Raw genomic sequence first — 20,188 nt, 5'->3', positions numbered from 1 at the left:
CCGTTTATATGGATTGTGTGTGTTTGAAGAGGGCACTTAGAGAGAAGAGGCATTGTTCTGGCATCTTCCCTTTTTAACAAGAAAAAAACAGTTTAAAATGCCGCCTCAGCTTAGTTGTTGCACAAAGTAAGGCTAACTGTCCTCAGAAGTCATCTGGTGCTTGTCGTGTTTCCAAGTCCTCCTCTAGTCCTCCCTGACTTTCTTCCTTCCTTCTTTACTTGACCAAAGTCTAAGGAGATATTAAGGCTGCATTTATTTTTCTTACCATTTTCCTAACCTCTGGTTCAGAGTATTACCATCGTACATTTCTGCTATGGCAAAGAAATGGATTGAATTGTGTTCCCCTGCTGCACCCCCACCCCCACTGCTCCTATGTTGAAACCCTAACCCCTAATTGTGACTGTATTTGGAGATACGGCCTTTACAAAAGTGTTAAGGTTAAATAAGGTCATAAGGGTAGGGCCCTGATCTGATAGGATTAGCGTCTTTGTAAGAAGAGACACCAGAGCGCTTTCTCTCTCTCTCTCTCTCTCCCTGACCATGCTGGCACCCTGATCTTGGACTTCCAGTCTCCAGAACTGTGAGAAAATAAATTTCTGAGTTTAAGCCAGTCTATGGTATTTTGTTATGGCAGCCCAAGTCACTTGTGAAAATTTGGAGGGAGTCAAATCGTGTTCATCAGCCTTGTGATATGATTTTTTTTAGGCCCCAAGATCTTGAGTCAGTATCCTTCTACTGAGGTCAGGCACTCAGAGCTTGAGCTTTCAAATCCAGTCCAAGTCCTGACTTTTTGGCACCCCTGTTCCCTGTGACCCTCATTTCAGCTTCTCTAATGAGCATTGCCAGCAAGAGAATGTGTCTATTCAGCACCATGGACAGAGGCATGCTGTCAGTTTCTACAAATTAGATGTTACTGCCTCGGCTCTCAAGAACGTGGTGTTGGGAAGGGAGGGGTACGCTGCGAAAGAGAAAAGTCAGGAAGGGATACTGACTGGTTGGATGCAGAAAATGCAGCCCTCAACCCTGGCTGTGCTCAGCCACGGAGCTCCGACAAAGAGGAAGTAGCTTCTTGAGGCTGTTGCCTTCTTACACAGACAGGCATTGAAACGGGGGAGGTGATAGTCTTTATGTTTAATTGTGCTGGCTTAACGGCTGTCAAACTGTCAGTATGATGTGTGCTGGCAACAAACCTACAGCGGGTGACGCATTAGGTCTGGGGAGCACATGGGGTTGTGGGTGTCATGGTCTGTGGGCTGGGAGGAGAGCCAGCTAAGGAGCATAGGAAGATGCGAAGGAAGAGCATAGGAAGAGCTAAGGAAGAGCATAGGAAGCTAAGGAGCATAAGGAAGATGTTAAGGAAGAGCATAGGAAGATGGCTAAGATGGTACAGGTGAGCTGCCTTTTTCATGCCTGGAATGGGAATGAGGCTACAGGGACCCTGGTCCTTGAGTGGAGAGGGGCCCAGCTCATGGCAAGCTGGGCTGGTGAGAAGCCAGGGTTTCATTTGTCTGACTTTATTGAATAAATGGCCTCCCCAGCCATTGCTTACCTACTTTTGAAGCCTGACAGTCTGTGGCATCTGATGGAAAGGCTTATGAACTGCATGGAGACAGATGGCTGGGGATGAGGAGATTGGCTCTTTATTACAGCAGGCCCGTCAGTGACAGCACTCCTCTCACATCCTAGCCTCCACATCAATGTCAATACCTTCCTCCAGCCTTCTGTGGCCCAGTCAAACCTCAGAGGAAAGACCCAGTGCTAGAGGAAGGCAGAATGGCCTATGAGTAAGTGGGAGAGGTAGGGCCGATGGAGTCGGAAAAGAGGGCAGTTTTTCGAGGGGAAGTTCTTTGAGAATCAAAGCTCTGCCTTATTCTTGTATAGTATCCTCCCAAATGCCCCGTGAGGTGCCGTTAATTCAATAAGCGTCCAAGACATGTGAATGATTAAGGAAAAGGGCAGAGAGGTCTGGATTAGAAAAGATAATAGAAGCAGATTTAATTGCACTGGGTGGGTAGCTGAGGAACAAAAGGAAAGAAAGAGAGAGGAAGAGAAGGAGGGGGCACAAAGAGAGGAGGGAAAATAGCATATGAAGCATGCTCGCGAATCAGCATACAGTGCTTCAGGCATTAGGTCCTCTTCCCCATGTTACTAGCTGAACAGCTTCATGGAAACCAAACGGATGTGTCCACTGTCCTTTCTGAAATGGCCCAGGCTCTTTTTCCTGGTACCGTAGTTGTAGGGCATAACTTCTTCCCTCCCCATTTCCCCTGAGAGGACGGGTTCTCACTGACCTTCATTCATTCTCCGAAACTTGTCCTTGGCCATGTAGCCCAGCACCAGACAGCATCCTCTCTTCTGGAGCCCCAGCTCTGGAAGAAAAGCAGAGGTCGGTGAGGTAGGAATGGGTCAGGGGTCAGTGCAAGGGATGTAAAACTTGTTGCTCTTATAAACAGGGCTACTTAATTACTTAACAAACATTTAGAAAGCACTTACTATGGTCCAGACATAATATAAGACCAATAATTTCATCATTTGATCCTCACAACAGCCCTATGAGGTATACGTCATTGTTATCCCCATTTACAGACATATTAAGCAGGCAGCCTTAGGTGAAAGAGCTGGTAGGTGGCACAGCCGGGATTTTGAACACAGGCAGCCTGACTCCAGCGTCCATGTTCATAACCGTTACTCTATAGGTTCACGAGGCCCTATATATCCCAGGCATAGGGACTATGCTCTGATCACACCGAGATTGTTGTCAAGCCAGAGAAGAGGCAGAGTCCAGCCAGCAGTGTCCAGGATGGAACAGTACAACTAGACACAGTGGCCAAAGGAGTGATGGGTAAATTTGGAAGAAGACACAGGGGTCAAGGTGTAGGTAGAAGGAGTCTATCTTTTGGGAGAGAGTGAATTTCTGGGGCTGGGGATCCCTGTTCATCCTTATATTCAGGCGCAATTCAGCATTGTCATCCGGCACTTATGAGGTGTAAACACAGTGTAGAGTGCAGGGGTGGGGATGGCTGAGAGACGTAAGACATAGACTCTGGTCCCACAAGACTTTGACCCAATGGAACAAGAGGTTAGAACAACAATTCCAGGTAGCGAAAGCAAGAGACCGTTTTCTCCCCTACGATATTTTGTAAATCAGTGCTCGTTGTGTGTGAGCGTTGGACTGGAGTACCTCAGCCAACCGGGCAAGATTTCCTCTCTGGTATTTATCCTTTCTTCCTCACCTGTCTTCAGCACTTGTGGGCTTTGAAGCAATTCCACACCAAGTTTCTCTTTTGACCCTCACAACAACTGCATGAGGTAGGCAGATCGGTTATTACTATTCACATTACGCAGATGAGAAAATTGAAGTTCAAAGATGTTAAGTGACTACCCATGATTATTGTAGACTCCCTGCCCCTCCCTCTTTGCTTTGGAGTTGTACAAATGTGGCAGCTGCCATAAACTGGGTAAATGGATAAGGGGTATGATTTCTGGAGGTGGGGACGTGCCTGCAGCTCCTTCCAGGCTTTGCTAGCTTTCTGGACGCCCAGATACTCTCTCCATCGGTTTCTTAGAGAAGGAGGTTCCCCCTGAGGGGTGTGTCACAGCAGCTTCTCCCACGACACTGGGTGTTCCTCTGAGCCCTAGACAGTCTGCATCTAGGCTGTCAGAGCATAGAGAGGCTGGGCTCGTTCTGCCCCCTACCCCTCCACCCACCTCTTGTGGCCCAGGCCCAGCCTCTCTGGGCAGCAGGATGAAAGGGCCCAAGAGACACGGCTAAGTCGAGCTCAGGGGCTCCAGCCCCAGAGGAAAACAAAGTGTGGTGGGCGGTGGCAGAAGCCATGGCCCAAGGAGGTCGCAGGCTTTGATCTCCTGATTCTTTAAAGGGGTTTATTGACTATCAGTAAAGAGCAGAGAAGCAGATCTGAGCGTGCCTTTTCCAAAGGCACTCACTTCTCTTCCTTTCCCTCCACGCTTGTCTGAAGGCACGGCCAAAACGCCCTCACTTCAAACAGCCTTACATCTCGGGCGCTCAAATTGACGATGTTAAGTTCCCTCATCCAAGGCCTCGGCCCTTTCTTCAGGGGCTCCTGCTCTGTTGAAAACCGTGCGGATCAAAGGCCCTTTGATGTTTACTTACTATATTTGTGGATCCTTTCTAACAACCACCTTCAAGAGGCAGGAATGCGGCATGCCAGGAGGGGGCCAGCGGAAGCCCAAGCTGTGGGGAGGCTCTGAGCTCCAGCAGACAATAGCCTCTTGCCTGGCACTGTATTGAAACCTCAACATGCTGACGACAGGCAGAGTTAACCAGCCCATTATAATTGCATGCATATTGTTCATCATCACAATGATACAATTGCTGATGATTCCTATTCTATTTTCCACTGACTTCTTACGCTCATCTGAAGCACATCTGTAGCAGCTCCTAATGAGAAACGGAGCCTGGGTTCTTGCATTGAGTCCAGGAACGAGCCCAGGTGAGCACTGAGGGGTGGAGGGCGGCAGATGCTGGATGGATTTTGGCCCGTGTTCGTGCTGGGCTTCCTGGACAGTCCCCTCGACTCTCAAGGAAATGGAAGAAGCACGATTCTCCTAAAGATTTCGAGACCGGGGACAACCTGTTGACTCTGTGTTATCTGGGCTGGCTGTCTCTGCCACTGCAACCGACCCTGTCCTATGTCATATATAATATGCCCCCGGGGGAATCGCCCAAGGAAAGAGGCTGCACATACGCACGGTTATTATAAGTAAGAGTCTCACTGACCATGTCTGACTTTTGCAAATGAGCAGGAAAAGAAGTTTTTTAAAAAAACCTGATTAATAAAAGAAATGGAGGACCAGGCAATTTCTCAATGTATTTGGCTCATTTAATTTGACACTTGTGGGTTAGTCTTAATTATTTAGGCGTCTACATTACAAGGCCCTAATAAGCACACTGCAGAAATGTATTAAGTGAGAGGCCTCTCTGACTGAGTCTTTACTGAGAAGTGGGGAGAAGCCACTGGGATCTTTGCAAGAAAGAGCAGGTTGGGGGATCAGCGAAGTGGGAATTATCTAGCTATCCATATATGAAAATTTGGGGTGTTCTTGGGAGAGATATTGCAGAGCTAAATTAGAGGTCATTGTTTCCACATGAGGAAGCAGGCCAGGGGCCAAAGTGAGCGAGGGGAGGAGAATCTAGAAACACAGGTGTGGAGGATGGGTGTGGTCAAAGATACTGACCAGAGAGAGAGCTGGGGGGAAGCAGGAACCTATGGCATCCTCTTGGGAAAACACCACCAAGCCAGATCAACCAGGCTGTTATGGGAGAGATGAAAGAATGTGATAGAAAGAACAATCATTGTTGAACAATCATGGTGAATCAATGATTGTCAATCAATCAATTGTGAATCAATCATTCACTTTGTGATCTAGACCAGCCACCAGACTGCGACCTTCCTTGTCACATGGCATGGGACTGATGGTGGAGTCAGGGTCCTAGGTGCCTATTTTAGAACAGCAAGATGATGGGGTCTTCTCCACGTAGACTTTGGGGCTGCAGCCTTTGGCTGAGGACCAATCAGTAGCAGAACCACCAGATGCGCCGAATGTACCCATGGGAAATGATGGACGCGAATGGAGTCATCCTGGCTTAAAGGACAGTTCAGAACAAAGAAGGCCAGTGTCACCTGCAGATGGGGATGTGGAGGCCGTTGTCTCAGGAGGACAAAGAATTAGGGAATGCTGCTACACAATGAAACATTCCCTGGGAAGCGGTGTGTTTCTTAGGGAGAAGTCCAGATTGCACCCCAGGAACTCCCGGCCTCTAGACTGAGCAACAGAAGGGTGAGGATAGTGCCTTTTTAGGCTCAGAGTCCTTAGCCCTAAGCACAGTGCCTGGCACGTGGCAACGGATCAGGAAAAGTCTGACTTAATGGGTAGTAATCAGTTCTCCCCGACCCGGGCCAGAATGGAATCAGGAGGGCTTAACCCTGGCACAGTGGATTAGGTAGATGCAGATGGTCTGAAGTGAATGAACATTGTAATTCATCAGAACAGGAGTCTGGGAAGCGTGAGGTTTCCTCTCGGGAGGAATAAAGAGGGATGGCTTCCTAAATGGAATGGTTTTCCTTCAGTTTCAGAGGGTGAGGATGGGACTTTTTCTAGCCCAAGGATTCCTTTATTCTTACGAGTAATCATAATGATAGTGCAGTGATATTACCTCACATTTGTGGGATACTTATTTTTTCACGATGCTGTCATATTCACTATCTTATTGGGTGTTCACAGTAGCTCTGTGAAGCACGCAAGGAGGAAATGATTTCCTCCGTTTTGGTTTCAGAAACAGGCTCAGAGAAGTAAAATGACAACTCAAGGCCAAAGCACAGTTGGTGACAGTGCTCAGGCTAGAATCCAGGTCTGATTTCTGGCTAATTCTTAGGGTAGGTTCCGGGATCCCAGGGCTGCTGATGCCATGATTCAAGACAGAGAAGAGACAGCAGAGATCAGTGGTCCTGGCTGGGACTGTGGGGTGAACTGTGTCCCCCCAAATCCAATGTTGAAGTCGTAACCTCAATACCTCAGAATGTGCCTTTATCTGGACAAAGAGACTCTACCAAGGTAGTCAAGTTACAATGGTCAATGGGGAGCCCTAATCCAATATGACAGATGTCTTCATAAACAGGGGAAATTTGGGACAGACACACATATAAACATGGAGACGGCCATCAATGAGCCAAGAAGGGAGGCCTAGAACAGAGTCTTTCCTCACAGCCTTCAGAAGGACCCAACTCTGCCAACATCTTCTGTGGACTTCTAGCCTCCAGAACTGTTAGGCAATACATTTTTGATGTTTAAGCCACCCAGTCTGTGGCTCTTTGTCACGTCAGCCCTAGCAAGCTAACATAGACAGGAAGAGGGGAGAAGCTGGTCTTTTATAGAACCTGGCTATTTCCATTGGCCCAGACTCTGACTCCCATCCCTTGGTCACAGGGGATGCAGGGAGCAGCATTGCACGACCACTCAGAAGCCTTGTGAGAGGCACCAACTGATTGGAGAGCGGCCAGAGGGGCTGCTAAGGTGGGACAATGGGAGCGGTGGCACAAGAGATGATGGGAAACAGGGCAGGTGGGGAGGGAGGGCAGCTGTGGGTCTTGGTGGCAACCCAGGATGCTGTGAGCATTCCTGCTGCCAGCGTGAGGATGACATTGGCTAGAAGAGTGTTTGCTTATTGCCCCAGCCAGAAACAAATGAGCTGTGAAGTGACCACGGATCGAGCTGGTGACAATGGACAGGTACCACGTCCTTCTCCCTCACCATTTCTTTCTTTCTGTTTTTAAATTTTTATCGGAGTAGAGTTGATTTCCAATGTTGTGTTAGTTTCAGGTGTACAGCCAAGTGAATCAGTTATACATATACCCACTCTTTTTTAGATTCTTTTCCATATAGGCCATTACAGAGGATTGAGTAGAGTTCCCTGTGCTATACAGTAGGTCCTTATTAGTTATCCATTTTATATATAGCAGTGTGTGTGTGTGTGTGTGTCCATCCCAATCTCCCAATTTATCCCTCCCTCCCTTTACCCCCTCGTAACCATAAGTTTGTTTTCTACATCTGTAACTCTATTTCTGTTTTGTAGATAAGCTCATTTGTACCCTTTTTTTTAGATTCCACATATAAGGGATAACACTCAGTATGACAATCTCTAGGTCCGTCCATGTTGCTGCAAATGGCATTATTTTGTCCTCTTTTATGGCTATCCCTCATCATTTCTGAGGCTATTCGGTGCATCTGGGGGCCCTTCTGTCCCCAACGTGCCCAGTCACAGTGGTTCAGGGGTGCCTGCTGAGGACTAACCCTTTACCACCTGAAGCTGTTAGATGGAGCAGGTCCCCAGAAGCCGACCTAACAAGAATAGAGCATGATGGGCGGGCAGTTTGGTGTGGATACAGCAAAGATTTCGGGAGACGAGAAAGTGAGACGAGGCAGGAGACAGAGTCAGGGACCGGACCTGGAGGACCTGGTGAGCCTTGCCTAGGAGTCTGGACTTTTCCTACAGAATGCTTAGCAGAAGAAAGGCCAGACTTGCGTCTTATAAAGACCATATTAGCACTGGGGCAGATGTGGCTGGGAGAAGGTAAGACCAGACAAGGGAGCGCAGCTGGGAAACTGTGGAACACTCCTGGCAGGAGGCGATGGGATGACATGTGCCCCCTCTTCCTGCTCTCCCAAGACAGCCTGAGAGGAGAAAGCAGGTGAAAGGACCCTGGGCTTCTCAGAGGGACATTCAGAGCTTCCACATCCCCGCCACCTTGACACAGGAGAGCAGTGCAGGGGCTGAAAATAGCTCCCCAGATAGTTCCAGAGAGCAGGTGGAGAAGACGTCAGCTGGACCTGGCTGGAGTCACAGGGGAGCCCTGGGGGGTAGGGGAGGCCACGTGTGCTGCAAAACCACCACTGCCGGCTGGAGCCTCGCTTCAGCCCTTAACAGTCCTCAGGCTTCTCCGGGCTTCAGTTTTCTCATCTACGAAATATGGATACTGGTAGTAAAACCCTTCTCACATGGTTGCCATGCAAATCCAAGGAGACAGCATTTGATGAAAAGGGCCTCCTCGAATGAAGTACTGATGAGCGAGAGTTCAGGAAACAGAAACAGAATATCAGACTGGGGTTTAGAGATCATCAAATCCCCTTCCTTACCCTCCTTTTTTTCTTTTTTTTTAAACAGCTATGAAAGAGGAGACTCAGGGAGGTGAAATACCCTGTCCAAGGTGATATAATGAGCTGTTAGGTGGCATCTTTGAAGGTCAGTGTGGCAGAGGTAAGTCAGCTGGGCTGGAGGAGTGAAGTGAGTCAGGAGGACCAGCCAGGGGGTGTCACAGGCGAGGCCACAGGACCAGAGGTGCTGGCGACTGAGAGGAAATGGCGACTCGGAGAGATGTTCTTGACCGAGACAATGGGGCTAAGCATCAGAGTGGCTTAGGCAGAGGAAGGGGACAATGGCAACCACAAGGTCTTTAGTGGGGAAGACTGCAGGAAGTGAGGGGGCTGGGTCAGAAGTGATTGACAGGGCTTCCTTGGTGGCTCAGCGGTTAAGAACCCGCCTGCCAACGCAGGGGACACCGGTTCGATCCCTGGTCCGGGAAGATTCCCACATGCTGCGGAGCAACTAAGCCCGCGTGCCACAACTACTGAGCCTGCACTCTAGAGCCTGTGAGCCACAACTACTGAGCCTGCACACTAGAGCCTGCATGCTGCAACTACTGAGCCCACGTGCCTAGAGCCCGTGCACTGCAACGAAGGGTAGTCCTGCTCACTGCAACTAGAGAAAACCCACACGCCACAACGATGACCCAAAGTAGCCAAAAAAAAAAAAAAAAAAGGAAGTGATTGACAAAGGAAGCCTATGAGGTTACATGTGACGACGGTGCATTTTGGACTTCTGTATTTGAAGGATCCCCAAGTGAACAGGTCCTGGTTGATTACATGAGCACAAGTTCAGATCTGAAGAAATACATTTTTAACCAGCTTCACTGACCTCGGAGAGCAAATATCTTGGTCTGTAGACCAATTCGTAATGTGATGAATTATGTAAAAAGCAGTGGGATGATACAGGTAACCTCTGCTATAGTACGGCTACCACCCCTCCATAACCAGCAAGTATTTACAAAATGCGGCAGCTATAAAACCCAACCCACGAACACTCGAGAGGCACGATGCTCAAGACGAAAATATGTAACACAAGCTTCCTCTCCCAATGAGATTATGATCCAGTTGGTTATGTAAGGCACACACCTGTGAAAAGGTAGCGTCAAAGACAAGCAATGGTTCAGTTAGAGAAGCGTCATGAGGCAGGGCTGGAGTCATTTCTACATGAACGGCAATAATGGCTGTAGGGGTCCCGACGAGGAAAAAGGAGCTCAGATGGTGGGGTGGGCCTCCTACAGGACCTGGGGGGCTGCAGATTTGTCTGGGGTTTGCCTTGGTTGGGTGTCTGTACCCATGGCCTCTCTCATATGTGTTCTGCCCGGTGGTAGCCACCTGGTGGCAGGATGCTGGAGTCTCACGTTTGGTGAGTTCTCACTATGATTCTGCTAAACTGCTTTCTGCATCGGGTCTGCCTAGTCCTGTTTTCAGCATAATTACTCACATCCCAGGCAATAAGGGTGCCCATAAATCATGCAAAGATCACAGTTTTCTGATCAACCTCTCTAGGAAAGAGTCCTGAAGAGTGGGATAGTAAAGGTTTATTAATCCTGTCTAGTGCGTGGCTCTGGGCCTCTAGGACAAGTAATAAATGTTTAATAGACCAATAATACCTGTTTCATAATTTTTGAATTGCATTGCTTGCTAATGCTAAGTTTATTAAAGCACTATAAACTTTACATTGTTGTAAAGACATAATTGCTCTTTCATTGCTTGTTTAATGAGTTAATTATATTAGAACTAAGTTTTTCACTGTTCATGTTAAGTATCAATTAGTTCTCTTAAACAATTGATTTGTATTTAATTAACTATGCTATTACATACCAATTAAATTCTTCTAAGAGAAATCTGAAACACACGTGGTCTTAAATTAAATTTTTTAAAACAATGAATTACAGAAAAAGCTCACATCTAAGGCTTCCCTGGTGGCGCAGTGGTTGAGAGTCCGCCTGCTGATGCAGGGGATGCAGGTTCGTGCCCTGGTCTGGGAAGATCCCACATGCCGCGGAGCAGTTAGGCCCATGAGCCATGGCCGCTGAGCCTGCGCGTCTGGAGCCTGTGCTCCGCAACAGGAGAGGCCACAACAGTGAGAGGCCCGCGTACCGCAAAAAAAAGCTCACATCTAGTGATCCTCTTTTAGGAAGAGTTGGCAATCGTTGTGATAATTCCAAAAAATTTTTGTGGCCACCAGCCCATCCTCACTACCTCCTGCAGGGAGCAAGGCTCCTTCAGGCCCCAGATGGTAAGCGCCTTGCGGCTCCCTACAATAGCAAGGACCAGCATCGCGGCAGCCCTTTGCCAGCCCCCGCCTTCTCAGCTGCCACAGCCGTGCCATTTACTGCCTGGCATGGCCCTACCCCAGTGTGGCCAAGGCAGGCAGCATATCCGCAAATTCCTCACCACCAGCTGTGGGGCCCATGACTGTCTGTGTTGTTCCTGGCCCCAGATCCCATGTGTCTGCAGGGTCCCATGTGGTCCCCAATCCTCTGGCTTCTCCAAATCTCTGCTCACTGCCCCGAGTCTGTACCTCGTGGGCAGGAAAAAGACAGCCCTGGGCATTTACTTTCCTCTTCTTGTTTCACCCTCACACAGACGTTATGAAGCTAGGTATTATTATTCCTGTCTTTGTTTATAAAGAACTGGACATTTTAGATGGGTAAGGAGTTTGCCAGGGTCCCTCAGCTGTGAGTGGTGAAGCTTGGGCACACCTGTGTGCCTGACTCCGTGCCTGGTGGCTTCCATGCTGGTCTCCCTTCTCTGTGAGATACGACTCCTCACCTACCCTCAGATGCTGCCTGGGGGTCTTTCTCCCAGCTGATTAATTGCTTAGAGTTCCAACGCGGCCACCAGCTGACTCCAGACGTGGCCTTCCTCTGGGCCACTTGGGCATCAGTGCAGCCCCCAGGGTTAGCAGAGTCCACCACACCCCTCTGCACCCTGGAATTGGGACACTGGCTGCCCACCCCTCCCCTGGGGGCTGGACGTGGCCTCGCCTTGCCCCTCTCCACTGGCTGGTATCACCCACCGTGGGGCCAAGCTCACTTCATTCACCAGTGCAATTAAAGTTGCCATTTACTGATTACTTACGATTGTTTAGTCTCTGGGCTGAGTACTTTGCATGCATTATTTTCTATCGTAAAAATTCTGTAAGGTAAGTACTATTATTGTTCCTAATAATAGGAAACTGGTAATCCAAAAGATTAAATATTCACTCAGGGTCAAACAGCTAGTAAATGTGGAGGCCAAGAAAACTGACGATAAACGAGGTTCTTCGCGCTACTAGTCTAATCTTTTTGTGAGAGGTGCAGGGAATTGGGGGAAGTTTAATAATGTTGGTGGAGAAGTTTTATGGGAAGCAGTTTTATCACATGTACAAGAAAACCTCAGCCATCTCTGATTTAGGATATCTAATCCCAGTGCTTAATTGCTCCGTGGAGGAGCGTGACAGAGAAACGAGATGATGAAGGCCACCCCTCCACGCCCTGGCCTGCCATCAGTCTACTTATCCTGTGAGGAACGGGGACTGCTGAAGGCCATAGGCCTGGAAGGCTTTTAGACTTTTCCTAAGAGCAAGTTGGGGGTTGGTGACTAATGATTGAACGGGGCCGATGCTCGAGAGCTGTGGCCCTGCCCCTGGGTATGCTCAGCCTGGTACATGCAGTTAATTACGCTGGGAGGCCAGGCAGAAGGAGGGCATCTCTCCTCTCCTTTTTCTAGTAGGACCAAAAAAGTCCCCAGTGACTGAGACTGAGGGCAGTGGGAGGCCTGCAAGGTCTCCCCACGTCCACGTGCTCCCACCCCGTCCCCTGCCCTTCTCTTCAATACCAGATCTAAAGCCAGAAGGCAGAGCCCCCATAAGAGGCTGTGAATGTAAGACTGATTTGTGGTTTGCTATTCACACAGGTTCGTAGCCCCATTGATCAGGTGGGGCTCAGGAAAGTTAGTAATTTTTCCGAAGTCACACACCTGGGAAGGGGAGGAGTCAGGATTAAAATCCAGGTGCATTTGATCCCAGAGCCCAGGCTGTGCCCTTCTGCCAGGATGTAGCCTAGATGCTGCACACAGAGCTCAGGTGACCCGCACAGACCCCAGTGGGAGGAAGGCGACCACGTGTGTCCAGAGGGTGCTGGCCAATTAGGTCAGAACTGCCAGGTGGTCGGGGGGCTCTGAGAAGCCCCCGTGGGAGCCGGGTCCCTGGGGAGTCCGTGCCTGGAGAAGGAAGGGTGGCCTCCAGAGAGGCAGGGGGCGAGGGTAGGGCAGGGAAGCATGGAGGGGTGGGAGTGGGGGTGGGGGACGGCAGGAGCAGTGCTGCTGTTTAGTTTTGTGCTTACAACCCCCCCCTTGTCACCCATTTATGGCCCAAATAAAATCATAAAGGCTGAGGAAGAACCAGGAGGGTCCCATAAAGGCCATGAGCTGGATTTAAAGCATTTCTCACTGGAGTCAGGTGGGGATGGCCAGGCTTTGTCCTCAAGCCCACATCCCACTGGACAGGGCTGGGGTGGAGGGAGACGTCAGTTCTTACCTGGCACAAGGGAAGAGGGCAGAGAGAAGGGAAATGTGTCCGAGGAGTGCAGGGAGGGGAGGGCCTTTTAGGGTCTTTGGGATGGAAGGGGGTAGACTAAGCCTCGGTGAGCTAGAGGGCGCTTCCTCCACTTTCTGGGTAGAAAAGCAGGACAGGAGGGAGGCCAGGTGGTGGCACGTTATTGTCCCCAGGCCAGGCCAGTCACAGCTGCCTTGTTCACAGTCCGGTCACCATGCCGTGCCTGGCTGCGTGGGCTGTGTCCATTCAGAAGCTGCACACCTTCCCCTGGGGCAGAGGAGGAGAGTGTGGGTGAGTGTGTAGCCCTCCTGACTCTGCCCCTCCGTCCACACTTCCGACCTAGGGCTGTCCACTAGCGCATCGTGACTTGGGCCGTTTTGCGGGTGAGGCTGGCGAGGAGGGGAGGGCCAGGCTTGGCCAGACCTCGTCCCCCAGGGCAGTGTCCAGCTTCCCGCCCACCCGGCGAGGCAGGAAAGTGGATGGTGGGGTCTGTAGAGGAGCCGGCGGGGACGGCAGGGAACGCTGCTGTCCTCCCTTTACTGCAATCCTCCTTGAGCTCCACACACCCCATTACAGCTCTGTATCTTATAATGAAATCGAATCTGCCAGTTACCTGTCAGCATGGCAGCAATTCTAGCTCCCTGGAGGCTTTCTTTGTTTATTTTTATTCATTTATTTCTTTAGTAATTATTTATCTAGCTACATGGGGGCCCTAGCCCCGTGTTTCTCTTGCCGTCAAAAAGCACAGATGTGGACAGGAGAGGGGCAGGCGAGGAAGACAGAGTGAGGCAGGTCCACCGGCTGAGCTCTTTCTGGGGGATACCTCTGGGAGTGGGTTAGGGTGAATGCCATGGGCTGGTTCTAATCCCATGTTCTTGTCCAAGGTGCCTTATGGAAGGTCCACTATTTCCAGAAAGCTCCATGGAAGCCCCTTGCCCCTAAGGGACTTGAACATGGGTCTGAGAATATGGCTGTGACTGGGTATCAGGACTAACACACTTACAGGGCTTGGCAGGCTTAGAAGCACCCGTCAGACACAAGGTCTCCTTGAGCCTCACCATACCTGAGACAGCCCCAGAGGAGGGTACAGAGGATCAGAGAGGCTCTGCAACTTGCCCCAAGTTGCCCAGCTGGTGCTGGCAGAGCTAAGATTTGCACACAAGGCTTGGGGTAAAACCAAGCCTCCCCACCTCCCCCAAGAGCCCCAGCTCCAAGCTGGCAGCCCAGCAACAGAAATCAAAGCGCCTTTCTTCTCTTTAATGATAACCTTTCAGCAGTGAGGGGGTGGAGGAGAGCCTGAGAGCTTTGATTAAGGAATCAACCTCAAACAATTCCAGGGTAGCGATTTTGAACCACCAGCCATCACTTAGTAAGAACATGAAAGTTTATTTATCACGAGGCCAGCCCAGCAGGAGGCTGATTGCTAATAGGCGTGCCAGGGGCTGCTAGAGCTCTGCACACGTCAGTAGCCAAGCCCCGGAGAGGTGACCCCAATCGGGGCTATCAACTTGGCAACCCTGCCCTGCCAGGGCAGAGGGCGCGGTCGCTGGGACGGTGTGAGAGAGGGAGAGGAAGGCGCATGCTTGCATATCACGGCGGGAGAATGGGAAGGAATTCCAGACTCCAGCTGACACCTAAACCATTCTCCCCTCAAGAGAAAATGGTATTTGTTCACCACCTGCTGGCTGGGTCACCCGTGGGCTGTTTACTACTTCTGGGAGCAGGCATGGGTGGTACCAGGAAAGACCTGGACCACTCCTCCTCTGTCTGGGGGCAATGGAGCTCAGAAGTTTCAGTACACGTGGGCGGTGGGATCCATGATCCCAACAGGTGTGACCTGTTGCCCATAAGAAACCACCAGGGACCTTGACTCGGGCTCCGGCCAGTCCACAGAGGACATCACAGCCATGGGAAGGAGGCTGGTGGCTCAGATCTGACCTGCAGGAGGATTTATACCTCTGATTAATCTGGAGAAGGTTCTCTGGCCAGAGGGCACAGTGAGGTGGGCTAGTCTAAGACACAGAGGGGCCTTTAAACCCAGGGGCCTGCTGAGCAGGAAGTCTTTGGACGGGACAGCCAGGTCATCTCCCTGCTCCTGAGACAAAGGGAAGTCAGCCCAGGAAGCTTGGACCATTGACCCCACGGTCTGTGGGACTTGTCACTCAGCAGTGTGGAGCCTTCCACTGTCCCTGGGCTCTTGATCTGAGGGTCCACCTTCATTGTTTCCTTGATCTGTGGAATGCAGACCTCCTGGTCTGCGGTGAGGATTGGAGACTGATGCAGAGCGCTGGGAGGTAAGGAGAGGTGTGTCCCTATTACCTGTCCAAAGGCACGCAACCAAGGCTGGGTGCCTTGCAAGTGCCCCATAAATGAGAGTTAGTTAGAACAGTAACATAATATACCATTATAAAGAGCAGGGGCGGACTTCCCTGGTGGTCCAGTGGCTCGGACTCTGTGCTTCCAATGCAGGGGCACAGGTTCGATCCCTGGTCGGGGGACTAAAATCCCACATGCTGCGCAGCATGGCCAAAAAAAAAAAAAAAGAGCAGGGGTGTGCTACAAGTCAAGACAATGATAACATTCTCTAGGGACTTCCCTGGTGGTCCAGTGGTTAAAAATCTCCTTCCAACCCAGGGGACGTGGGTTTGATCCCTGGCTGGGGAACTGAGGTCCCACGTGCCACAGGGTAACTAAGCCCGTGCACTCTAGAGTCCATGTACCATAACTAGAGAGAAGCCTGCGTGCTGCAATGAAGATCCCACGTGCCGTAACCGAGACCTGATGCAGCCAAATAAACAAATAAATATTAAAAAAAAAAATAAACTTTTCTAGGCAGGAGGTTTGCCTGAGGGCTCTGGTTCTGTAGTTTGAATCAAGGCTTCTTCCAAACTGTTGTAAAGATGATGCCCATAGCAGCTCGGGGGCGGCTGTGTCCAGCTCCCTGGGTCGTGGTGGTCCTGATGGGGTGGCCACTCCTGGCTGGCATGGTAGTGTAGGTCCCAGGCTGGTGCTGTGCAGAATCAGAAGAGCAAAAGGCCTGAAGACGGTCATTGCCAACCTCGCCAGCTGCTGTGAGTAACTGCAGAGTGAGTGCAGGGTGAATACTAGGAACTGGGCAGGGAAAGGAGGTTAAGACCCGCTCTCGGGGGTCTTCGAAACTAGTCAGGAGTCAGAACAAATATTCAGACAGACCCAGATAAAAAGCCTCTCACGACACATCCAGTGCAAGCAGAGGATGGAAGTTTCCACCTGGCACCGCTCAGAACACAGGGAAGGTGGCACGCAGCTCTCTAAGCGCTCCTTTAAGGGGCACACAGGCAAAGCTGGGAGCACCTGGAGGCTGGTGCCAGGCCAGCCAGGGACTAGAAGCCTGGCCGAAAGAGGCACAGGTGGGGATTGGGATCGGGCAGGTCGGAGAGAGGAGACTGATCGCAGGGCTTTGGCAAGAGGTCGGACGCAGGTGCAGATTACAGGGAGGCAGGTGGCAACTCAGTAGAAGGAAGAACTGGTCTCAGGGCAAGCTGCCCAGGGCCTGTTCTTCACAAGGACTCAGGTGGGACCAGAGCCCAGGACCCTAGTCCCCTGGCCTGTCCTGTGTGCCTGGGATATAGGCTGCATTCAGCCGGTGGAGTGGGGACCGAGCACCAGCTTGGGAGGGACGACGTGGGTATCTCTTCCCATGATTGCGTTGACTGAAAAGAATGCACGACAGAAAAGTTGAGGATTACGTTTTATTTGGCAGACAAAACTGAAGATTTAAACCTGAGATGCAGCCCTTCAGATAGCTCTGAGAGACTGCTCGGAAGAGGCTGGTGGGGAGCCAGTATAGATAGGAGTTTTTGCAAAAAAGACCAGGTAGTCTGAACATCAAAAGATTACAGTAAGTTAAAGGAAACCAGACATCTCAAGTTAAGGAATTTAGTACTTTTCTGGTTTTCTCTCTATGGGAAGATGCAAAAGTCTGGGCTCATTCCTTTGATATGCACCTCAGCTCCGTGAGGCCCATATCCTGCGCTGTCTCATCCTGAGTATGCCCAGGGCGCACCGTCGGGGAGGACTGCCGCGGCTGACTGCTAGATGGTGGGCATCACGTTTCCATCCTGAGTTCCCTCAGGGCTCACTGTAGGGGCAGCTGTAATGGGATGGCTTGATGGTTGCAACATCCTTTGTTTACTGGTATGGCAGGCAACACTTTTTTCACTGACAACTGTGTTCCATGATGCCACAGAGGCAGCCTCAAATCGGCCACGGGGGGAGTATTCACACCGGGGCAATCGGCAGAGGGGCCGTCAGGGCTCTTCCCCCGCCCACTCTCCTTCCCGGGAACAGGGTCACCAGCTCACCACCGGCGGAGACTTAACATTTGAGGAGAGGGCTGTCTACCCTTTTTCTGGCTTCCAGGCCTTTCATAGATGTGACTGAGGGCCTCCACCTGTGGTTTCCGATTCATTTCAGGGGAGTCACCACACCTCCAGGCCTCATCCTGTGTTGGCTGACCATTGAGCCGAAGCTGCCGGGTCCAGGCAGAGAAACACATGGCAGAGGGCCATGGGAGACCATGTGTTCACTCTCTCGCCACCTGGCGGGACTGCCATTTGACCGTTCTGGAAAGGTCAGGACTGACTTGCTTTGAAATCTCCAAGGGTAGGTGCAAACTCACGACCTCTCAATGGGTGGCAAGTTCTTCGCAGCCTTCTGTGGAGGCCTCCCGCTGCACTCTTTAGCAAATACTTGGAAGAGCGGGAAGGGGGAATTTCTCCCTACCCTTGTCACCAGGGTGTCAGCCAGTAGCTGGGTGTGAGGTTCTGAAGGTGAGGCTCTGCAACACTGGGGACCCCTTGGGAAGTGTGACAAAAGCAGAAAAATGTTTTACCAGGTATGGTGTTAAGTACTTTATATAAATTATCTCCTTTAATTCTTACACCGTTCCTCTGAAGAGGTACCATCGTGATCCTATTGTACAGATGAGAATGCTGAGACTTAGAGGGGTTAAATAACTTGCCAGATATCAGCTCATCTATATAGTGGCTGAGCCAGGGTTTGAATCTGGGTCTGTCTGACTTCACAGCCTGAGTTCTATTAAATCTTGTCCCCACCCCGCCTTACCCCCACCCCATAGCATTTTAGCACTCACAAGCCCAGGTCTCCTGCTCACACTATGGGGGATGCGGGCAGCTAGCTCTGCAAATGCCAGCAAGGAGATGCAGTTCTCCCGGTTTTGCCTAAGGAGCATTCTGTGTGCAGAGTGGGATGGAGCCTGCTGGACACTTGGATACTTGGAGGGTGCCGAGCCAGGGAGCCGTGGCCCAAGTCCCTTCTCCTGGCTGGGGCCACAGGGAAGACCACAGACAGAGAGGCAGCAGAAGCCAAAAGCTCTGGGGACCGGCCAATACCCAGAGGAGAGCACCTGCCCACCGGGGAGACTGGTGGTCCCCTCTCCTCGGCTGCCTGCCAGAGTTGAGCCGTGGCCTCTGCTAGGGGTCCAGCTCCAGGTCAGGTGCCAGTGATGCTGTGCCCTGCTGGGAGCCTCCCTGCTTGGGGCAGACGCTGGCCCAATTTTCCTGGGGATCTGGCTTTGTTCTAATTAGCTGGGTGATATTGGGTGAGTCACCTACTCTCTCTGGGCCTCAATTTTCTCATTTGCAAAATACAGAGTTTGAACTAGGATAGGAGACTTAACCTGGTGTCTGAGGACCTCACGGGGACCTCCATCAGGGGCTCTTACACTCTTCTGGAGGTGTAAGCAGACATTTTTTCTGGGGAGAAAACTGTGGCTTTCATGCATTGTCCAAGGGGCTGGTGCTTTCCCGTCCAAACTAATAACCTCTCACCAAAGGGGTCCCTAAGAGCGCTCTGGCTTTGTTGAGTCTGAAGACCGCCCCTTCCTTGGAGACTGTAGCTTAGAACTGATGCGGACCCTAGGGAACTGAGGGCTATGAAAGTGTTCCACTACTCTTGACCGAAGCCTTGTTTTCTCAGTGTCAGGAGCCCTGTGGGCTGAGGTGTACTTTCAGCACCTGCCCCTGGCCAAACACGAAGAGGGCGGGGCCCTCCTGACTGCTTCTTTCTGTGCCACCAACTGGGGGCATCTGGCTCACATGGGTGAGACTTCCCAGGGGACAACTGGGAACCTCCCCTTCCTTGAGGGCTGGGGAGGGACCACGGGGTTCTGGGAACTAGAATGTACACCTGGGGGAGGACTCCACAGGTATAACAGGAGTTGCCAGCGTAGCCACGCTATTCGGGTCTTACTCTGTTTGCACTAGATTAACCCACGTTTCTTTGTGTATTTTCTTATGCCTTTGGTCTTGTGTACCTATTTGATCTTGTGCGTTAGTCAGAAATGTCATAGAATGTTAGAACCGGAAGGGAACTTGGAAATCACCCCCTTCAACCTTGTATGGAGGAGGAAACCTACGCTCAGAGGAGGGGAGTGACCAGCCCAGAGCCACCAGGGGCAGGGCTGCGTCATTCAGTCCTGGATGGCGGGGATGCTCACCCCTGTGTCCCTCCCCAGTCTTGCTTCCTGACCTGCCCTCTCCTCCACCAAAGGGCTAGTTGTGATGACTAGTTCTGTGCCTTGGACCTCGCTGTTCCTTCCACTAGGGATTCCTGTACTCCCTGCAAACATCTGTCCCGTCCCACTTATAGTTCAAGACCTCCCACAGGGAACTCCCTCTCCATGTGGCCCTCTCTCACCCATTCATGCAGCTGGGCACCCCTCTACCTTGCAAGTACTGTAGTTATGAGACTTGTGTGGAAGCAAGGATGCTGTATTATCTTTTGTACCACCCATGTTGGCTGTAGGTGGGGACCATCTCCATCGATCCTTGCAAGTCTACTACCTAGCACAGAGCTTGGCACAGAGTAGGCACTCAATAAACACATACGAGTGACTTAAATGGTTGGGACTATCTACCCTTATGTCTTGGGGGCCGAGGGGAGGTCTTAGGTCTGAGAGTTTGT

General features: G+C 51.0%; 1 protein-coding gene across 6 annotated transcripts in view; it reads right to left on the bottom strand.

Annotated features, from left to right (window-relative positions):
• KIRREL3 (kirre like nephrin family adhesion molecule 3) overlaps positions 1 to 20,188 on the bottom strand; it is a 543,060-nt gene that overhangs the window by 119,225 nt on the left and 403,647 nt on the right. For all 6 annotated transcript variants that reach the window (XM_060017684.1, XM_060017683.1, XM_060017686.1 and 3 more), the window contains exon 3: positions 2,292 to 2,369. In XM_060017684.1, coding sequence (XP_059873667.1) covers positions 2,292 to 2,369 — 78 coding nt within the window. The remainder of the gene's footprint in view (positions 1 to 2,291; positions 2,370 to 20,188) is intronic.

Source organism: Delphinus delphis, chromosome 8 (assembly GCF_949987515.2).
Source record: "Delphinus delphis chromosome 8, mDelDel1.2, whole genome shotgun sequence".
In the NCBI taxonomy this organism is placed as follows: Eukaryota; Metazoa; Chordata; class Mammalia; order Artiodactyla; family Delphinidae; genus Delphinus; species Delphinus delphis.
The sequence above is the reverse complement of the archived record's forward strand: the minus strand, read 5'-3'. Positions and strand labels throughout refer to the sequence as shown.